This window comes from Temnothorax curvispinosus, unplaced genomic scaffold (genome assembly GCF_003070985.1).
Source record: "Temnothorax curvispinosus isolate PA1 unplaced genomic scaffold, ASM307098v1 QBEX01000584.1, whole genome shotgun sequence".
In the NCBI taxonomy this organism is placed as follows: Eukaryota; Metazoa; Arthropoda; class Insecta; order Hymenoptera; family Formicidae; genus Temnothorax; species Temnothorax curvispinosus.
In genome coordinates this window covers 1-7,455 of record NW_020210364.1, presented here as the reverse complement: position 1 = coordinate 7,455, position 7,455 = coordinate 1, and the positions used below count along the sequence as shown (strand labels likewise).

At 24.9% G+C, this 7,455-nt stretch overlaps 2 protein-coding genes across 2 annotated transcripts; both read left to right on the top strand.

The window, feature by feature from the left end:
• The first annotated feature begins 56 nt into the window (after positions 1 to 56).
• On the top strand, positions 57 to 4,229 carry LOC112456102. Its single transcript, XM_025018419.1, has 7 exons — positions 57 to 131; positions 494 to 660; positions 1,684 to 1,880; positions 1,981 to 2,207; positions 3,105 to 3,467; positions 3,609 to 3,739; positions 3,842 to 4,229. Exons 1-7 carry the CDS (start codon positions 62 to 64, stop codon positions 4,208 to 4,210), a joined length of 1,524 nt encoding a protein of 507 aa, XP_024874187.1. The 5' UTR covers positions 57 to 61; the 3' UTR covers positions 4,211 to 4,229.
• Positions 4,230 to 4,587: 358 nt separating this feature from the next.
• LOC112456097 lies at positions 4,588 to 7,360 on the top strand. The gene has a single exon (XM_025018406.1). The coding sequence runs from the start codon at positions 4,611 to 4,613 to the stop codon at positions 7,020 to 7,022; it is 2,412 nt and encodes an 803-aa protein (XP_024874174.1). The 5' UTR covers positions 4,588 to 4,610; the 3' UTR covers positions 7,023 to 7,360.
• Positions 7,361 to 7,455: the final 95 nt, after the last annotated feature.

Below are 7,455 nucleotides of genomic sequence, written 5' to 3'. Positions count from 1 at the left end.
AATCAATGCCCTCAAAAATCTTACTTTTGTAACTATATTGTTACAAACAGGTAATACAAATATGGCTGATGAAGAAGTTCGAGACTTATTAAGAGGTCTAAAGCTAGAAAATGTCATTGAAACTTTTGAAAGTAAGTTTTGTTTTATTTTTAATATTGCTTGTCATGTTTTATCATGCTCATATATATAATAATTTATTAAGGTCCGGTTACACCAACCTTGCATAATATTTAATTTTTGCTTAACTCACTTTTTGTCTCTTTCTAACTGTCTTTTTAACTATACGAAGAGTAAATATTGCTTGTGTTTTAAAGGACAAATACATGTATTTATTAGGATATTTTTTTGCATTATTTTACCTTTTATAGTTACAGTATGCAAAATTTTGGAGATTCTTATTTTAATAAATAATTTCAAATAAATTGTACTCTATATTTTATAGATGATTTATAAGATATGACAAAAGTTAAGTTTTGGTGCTTTATCTTTTTAGAAAACATGATTACTATGGATACATTAGAACATTTATCGGAATCTACTATATCTGAATTGATACCAATTATTGGTCAAAGAGTGATATTCTTATCTTATTGGAAAAAGCATTATAATATCAAAAGTACTTGTCAAACTATAGAAAATTCACCACCAAAAAAAAAAATGGTATGTTCTCTGCTTTTCTCAAATATTTCTTATTTCTCTAACAATTATAATACAAATAAGTAATTTTTACTTTGCCAGAAAATAATAAACAGTTAAGAATTTTAATTGACTATGTACTGGCAATGATTATCATCGTGGCAACGATTATAATCGTGACATCGTCACCGCGTTTCGACCAAAGATTCTGGTCGTTCTAAATTGATATACTTTATATATAAGCATCTTAATTAAATATTACATTCATTGCGGAAAATATTATTTCAGCCAGGGTGAGGTAATATTTTTCGCAATAAATGTAATATTTTATTAAGATGCTTATATATAAATTACATCAATTTAGAACGACCAGAATCCTTGGTCGAAACATGGTGACGACCTGTCACAATTATAATCGTTGCCACGATTATAATCATTGTCAGTACATAACCAATTAAAATTCTTAACTAAATTATAATACATATTTGTATATAATTTTAGTGATTTTGTACATAATACATATTATATATAAAATCAGTAATTATATAAGTTTTTAGTTATAATATATGCTTTAAAACCAACGAATTATTGTAGCTTGGTTGTTGAAAGTTTAATTAAGTTCAATATATTTTACTTACCATTCTCTGCTATGACGAAGTGTAATATGCAAATTTTGATTTCATCTTGTTCCACTTTTTTATCGTAAAAAATAGTTCTTAACAGAAAGGGAATTTTTACGATCTTTTCTAGAATTTATACATGCTACATTTATTATAAAAAATTATGTTATTAAAATTTAAAAAGTAAATTTATAGCCATTGTCTGTAATTTTATTTTATTTTTATCATGCAAGTAGTATTATAAACATTAAAATCTTTGTAGGAATTTTTTGTAACTATCAAATTCTGCATTGTTTTTTCCTGTGATTTATATCAGATCATATAATAGCAAAATTATAATTATATTTAGGAAGACTGTATGTAGTGTATATAAAAAAACATTTTTTATAAATAAAACATCGGTTTAATGTATTTTTTTAAATAATAGAAATTACAAGAAGAAAAAGAAGAAGAGACTGTAATCAATTTTAATGAATCTGTGATGCCTTTAAAGGATCTACTTTTAAAATATAAAATAGGATGTCAGATTTTAAGTTATTACGAAAGAGAAAATGAATTGCAAGAAAACTTCAGAAATAAATTGTGTGATATTATCATTAATGATATTGAAGATAAAAATACAAAGTATGTTTTTAAATATTCTATCTCATTTTTATATTAATATATTTTTTAATTTATATAATACTTATAATATATTTATATACTTTTACTTTTATATATATAGATTAACAAACAATTTGGCTGATTATATTTCAAAAATGATAGTTTCTATTTTTCCTACTGAAGTAGCAACAACGTATTACATCCCACCTATTTCAAAAAAAGATTCTATTAGAAAAAAATCTGTGATTGCCCGTGGTAAATTAATGAATATGTGGCGAAATAGATGTACTATGTATAACAAATTTAAAGCTAAATTAAAAAGAGAAGAAAATAAAGAAGAAGATGATGGTATGTTTATTGATATAAATATAAGAGAAATTTTCTTTCTGTAATTATTTTTGAAATTATATTTGATACTAATACTGTTAAAAGCTCCATTAAGTCTTATGGTCAAAATAGTGGTAAAATATAATTTAAAATTGATAGACTAATAATAATTTTGTATTGTTTTGATGAAAAACATTCTTATTGTTACTAAAAAACTTTTTTGGCAAATATCTGAGCGTTTTGTTTTAAATTATTTAACCAATTATCTTTGAAATAAAACATTTTGTGAAAAAATGTTCTATATAAAAGTTGTACAGTTTTAAGGAAGACAAATAATGATAAAGTTAATTTTCGAAAATATATCGACCATTTCTTAAGGTTACATGAAGATTATTGAAATTTTTTTAAATTAACTTGTACAATTTTGTTATGTAATATGATTCCTCTAATTATTCTACATATAAAAGTATTTAGGTAGAATCATCAAAAAATAAATAGTTTACAAGATATTTAATATTTTATGCGTCAAAATGCACAGAAATAAAGTCTAAAATACCTCGTAAACTATTTATTTTTTATTAATTCTGCCTTCTCTCTCTCATACTTTTATATGTAAAATAATTAGAAAAATTATATTATGTAAAAAAATCATACAATTCTATTTAAGAAATCAACAATGAGCTATATGTAATCTTAAAAGAATAATTTTTGTGAAAATTGATTTTATCATTATTTGTCCCCTACAAACGCTATAAATTTAGAAATTACAAAATATATAGAAAGTGATTAATTTTTTATTGGTAAACTATTAATTCTAAATTATATGTTCTATTCGGTTTGAGTTTGTGGAACTGAATAAAGTAAATTATAATTACTTTTAAAATATAATTTAATTTTAATATATAATTTAATTTGCAGCTTTACAGGAAATAGATAATAAAGTGCAAGAAAGTATCAAATGGTTAGATGAGAATGTAGCTCCATGGGAATTAGTTCTCCAACATTGGCTGCTTACTTTTGATATCAGGCGCAAGGACCTTAATAATTCTGAAGAAAAAACTTTGCATAATCTCCTTAATAGATGGTCTGTATTAAAACATCCACAAGGATATCAATTAATTGTTCAAGATTTCGACGCAATGAATCTAAGCAAAGTCAGTTTAGATTTAAATATTTGGCAACAATTTATGGATGTAATAATCAAATATTCAACATCTAACACCAGACATGACGAAGTAAATTTAATGTTGGAAAAATTAAAAGATAAAGACATTTCAACCGGTAATTATTTTTTTATTAATAATATTTATCTATTATTATAATTAGAAAAATATATACATTTAATAATAATTAAGAAATTGATAAATGTACAAAAACTAATTAGAAATATGAATATATTAAGAAATAAATTTACTTTTTTAGATACAAAAGTGGCTGTAGGTCTTATGTTACTGCCACACTTAATTCCGCCAAAAGGATTGAAAAAATATAAAGGCAAATGTTACAAACCTTCGATAGCTAATGCCAAAGAGAGCCTGATAAAACATGCAAGCGTTAGTACAGTTTAAAATTAATTAAAGTTCTATAATAAAATTTAAGTTCCATGTCACACAAATTAGTTTACTGTTATAATATTTTTTATTCTGTATTTTTAGATTCCTGGAGATATGACTCTAATCAAACAAGAAGCAAGAAAACATGCTGAGATGTTGAAAATTACGTTGCAACCGTATATAATTGTTCTTGGGTCCCCTTATGAAATTAAAGAATCTTACGTTCAAGTGGATGATATTTTATACAAAACAAATAGTACTTTAGAGGCAATCGATATATGTTTTAAAACATTTCATGTTTTTCAAGTAAACTATCCTATAATGAGTGAACATCTTTGGATGTTAATCCAGAAAGGTATTTATAATTTTACTACAAAATGGGATTCTATAATTCCTAATATAGAACATGTACTAAGTAAAGTATCCAAGTCTTTTGAAAAAAGTGTTAATTCTGATACTATTACTGTGTAAAACACTTTTAAACTGGTTATTATTATTAAAAATAATATTTTTTATACTTATAATAAGTTGCGTTTCGTCTCTCACGACGTTTGTGCCCCTCGAATCGGGTTGGTTTCTCTCTGTTTCGCTCCCCACTCGTTCTCTTACCTCTATCGGTGATAACGTTTGTCGAAAAATATCCTATCGTGGAAAATTACGACTGCTTGGTAGAGCGTGTGTTGCGTTCGGTAATGCGTACGGGAAGAGCGAGGGCAATGTGTGCATTCTTTTGTTCTACAATTACAATGGCATGCAAGAACTTGTTAATTGGTTCATTCTAGAAGTTTAATTTAATTAAGTTCTTTCACACTAAAAAAACATTTATAAGTTACATGTTTACTGGTTCTATGCCAATCTATAATTTTGTACAATGATTTTATGTTTTTTTTGTGAACAAACATTTTTATCCATGGATACCTTAATGTTACATATAAAAGTGAGACACAAGTTGCTTATTTATTCTACAGTTAAGTGTAATTTCAAAGATTGCACACATATATTTAATAACATTTATAATTTACGGAAACATGTTTTAAATACACATATTACAACATCTTTACAGAATGCTTTTGTAAAACAAAATGAAACATTAGTCTCTCAAAATATACTAAAATGTAATGTCAAAGATACCCTTCAGTTTTTTCATAATACAAATTTATTGTCAGATGCGATTGATAATACAGGTGAAATTAATATTGAACATTTTAAAAAAATAGTTTCCGAATATTGTGTTCGTTTTGTAACAAAATTGTATGCTAGTGGAAATTTAAATCGAAAAGTTATTCATGAAATTATAACAGATATAGGTATAAATTATTTTTCTGTGTGTTGTGATATTTTATCTATAAAATTTAAAGATGTTACAGATTTGGATATTTTTTTCAATATTATAAAGAGTGGCTTTGAACCTTTCAAATCAGAATATAAAACATTACAGTATTTACAAGAAAAAAATTGCTTGTTTTTACCAAAATTAATACCTATAAATTCTATTTTGTCATTTAGTAAAGTTAAGAAAAGATCATATCAATCGCATCTACAACATCAGAAATTAAGCATAATACCTTTGAAGGTCATATTACAAAAATTTTTAGAGCTTCCAAATGTATATCAAAAAATAATATCATATATTGAGAAGAGCAAAAAAAGTGAATCGTTAAATTCTATTTTCCAAACTGATTTTTGGAAATCTGTTGAAAAGAATGCAGGTGATAAATTTATCTTGCCCCTTGTGCTATATTTTGATGACTTAGAAATTAACAATCCCTTGGGTTCTTGTAAAAATAAAAGTAAGATTGGTGCAGTTTATTGTGCTATTGACAGTTTACCAAATAAGTTCTCCAGTTTATTAGAAAATATATTTTTAATGCAATTGCATAATTATATGGATCATAAAGCTTTAGGAAATAAAAAAATTTTTGCTCATGTTATTAACCAAATTAATGAACTTAATACTAATGGAATTTCTATTAATGTAGAAGGAAAAACAATACAAGTTTACTTTATTCTGTCTCGTATACTAGGTGATAACTTGGGACTTAATACAATTCTGGGCTTCACCAAAAGTTTCAATTCGTCTCATTGCTGCCGTATATGTTACATTTCTAAAGATGAAATGCATAATACCACGATTGAAAACAATAATTTATTAAGAAATGTTGAAAACTATAAAGAGCATTCTATCGAGAAAACTCATGGGATTGTAGAATACTGTATTTTCAATAATATTATAAATTTCCACGTAACTAAAAATATATCAATAGATCCTATGCATGACTTGCTGGAGGGTGTTTGTAGATATGACATTGCTAAAATTTTATATGACCTTATATGTAAGAAGAAAGCATTTTCTGTAGAGATACTTAATGAAAGAATTAAGAATTTTTGTCATTCATTTGATAAAAATATCCCTATTATAAAATTAGAATCTATAACAAATAAAATAATCATTTTATCTGCGTCAGAAATGCATTATTTAGTTTTAAATCTTGGTCTGTTTATAGGCGATTTAGTTCCTACTAACAGCTCAGTTTGGAAACTTTATGTGATGTTACGTAAAATAGTCAATATTTCTATGATAGAATCTGTTACTAATGATATTATAGATTCATTTGCAATATTAATATCTCAATATTTAGAATTATATTTAAAGATTTTTAAATGTTCTTTCAAAGTAAAACACCATTATTTAACACATTATGAAAGAATTATGCGTGAATTTGGGCCTTTAAAGAATTTTTCCACAATGCGATTTGAAGCCAAGCATAAACAAATTAAGGAGTATAGTAAAGTTATGACTTCTAGAAAATGCCCTGCATATTCTCTATCGTTAAAACATCAAATGCAACTTTGTCACAGATTTATTTGTAACGAAGGTTTTTTAAAACGAGTTTCCTATGGCTCATGTATTTCAAAATTACATTTCGTAAGCGATTATAATAATGTAAAATGTTTGTTACCAGTAGATTTTGACGATTGCTATTGTGTTTCATGGGTAAGATTATATGGAACTCGTTATGAAATTGACAATTTTATAAATATACAAACATACAATTCTCCAGTTTTTGGAAAAATTAAGTACATTATATTTGATAAAACTAAAAATGTATTTTTTTTATATTATAAGTTTATTAATATATGTTACTATGAAAACTATGGAGCATTTAATGTAAAAGAAAATAAGGAATGGGGGTTTATAGCTCAAAATAACCTTATAGATTATAAAGTTTATAATGTTCACATTATGTCAGATAACAAACATTATATTCCTTCTTTTTTATAACTATGATTTATTAAAAGCACATAGAGGATTAAAATTTTGTGCATTCTACAAATTTTTTTATTTTGTCACTTACAGTGTCTTTTTTTTATTTGTCTATTTTTTGTATTTCTGTAATAGACATTACAAGTATAAACTTTTTAGATACGATATAATGTACTTTCCTTTTCTTTTTTGTAATTCTTTTATATTTTTTAATATTGTGTGTATGTTCACGATTGCGATACTATGTTTGTTTAGTTGTCTATAAAAATTTAAGAAGAATTAGTCTTTATATATAACACGTATTTGGGTATATATTTGGTTATACGAATTTTGTAATTTGTATAAGTATTTACATTACAATAAAATGTTTATACATATCAAATATTCTTTTTATTCTATACAGGGTGTTCAAAATTCCCGAAAAAGAATTATATTACCCGATTATACAGTC

What these genes read in the sequence shown, in the direction of transcription:
- LOC112456102 (XM_025018419.1), top strand. Translation starts at nt 62, where the DNA reads ATGGCTGATGAAGAAGTTCGAGACTTATTAAGAGGTCTAAAGCTAGAA. An exon ending in AAATAAAGAAGAAGATGATG is followed by an intron (nt 2,208 to 3,104) that starts GTATGTTTATTG and finishes TTTAATTTGCAG; the next exon opens with CTTTACAGGAAATAGATAAT. An exon ending in AGATAAAGACATTTCAACCG is followed by an intron (nt 3,468 to 3,608) that starts GTAATTATTTTT and finishes TTACTTTTTTAG; the next exon opens with ATACAAAAGTGGCTGTAGGT.
- LOC112456097 (XM_025018406.1), top strand. Translation starts at nt 4,611, where the DNA reads ATGATTTTATGTTTTTTTTGTGAACAAACATTTTTATCCATGGATACC.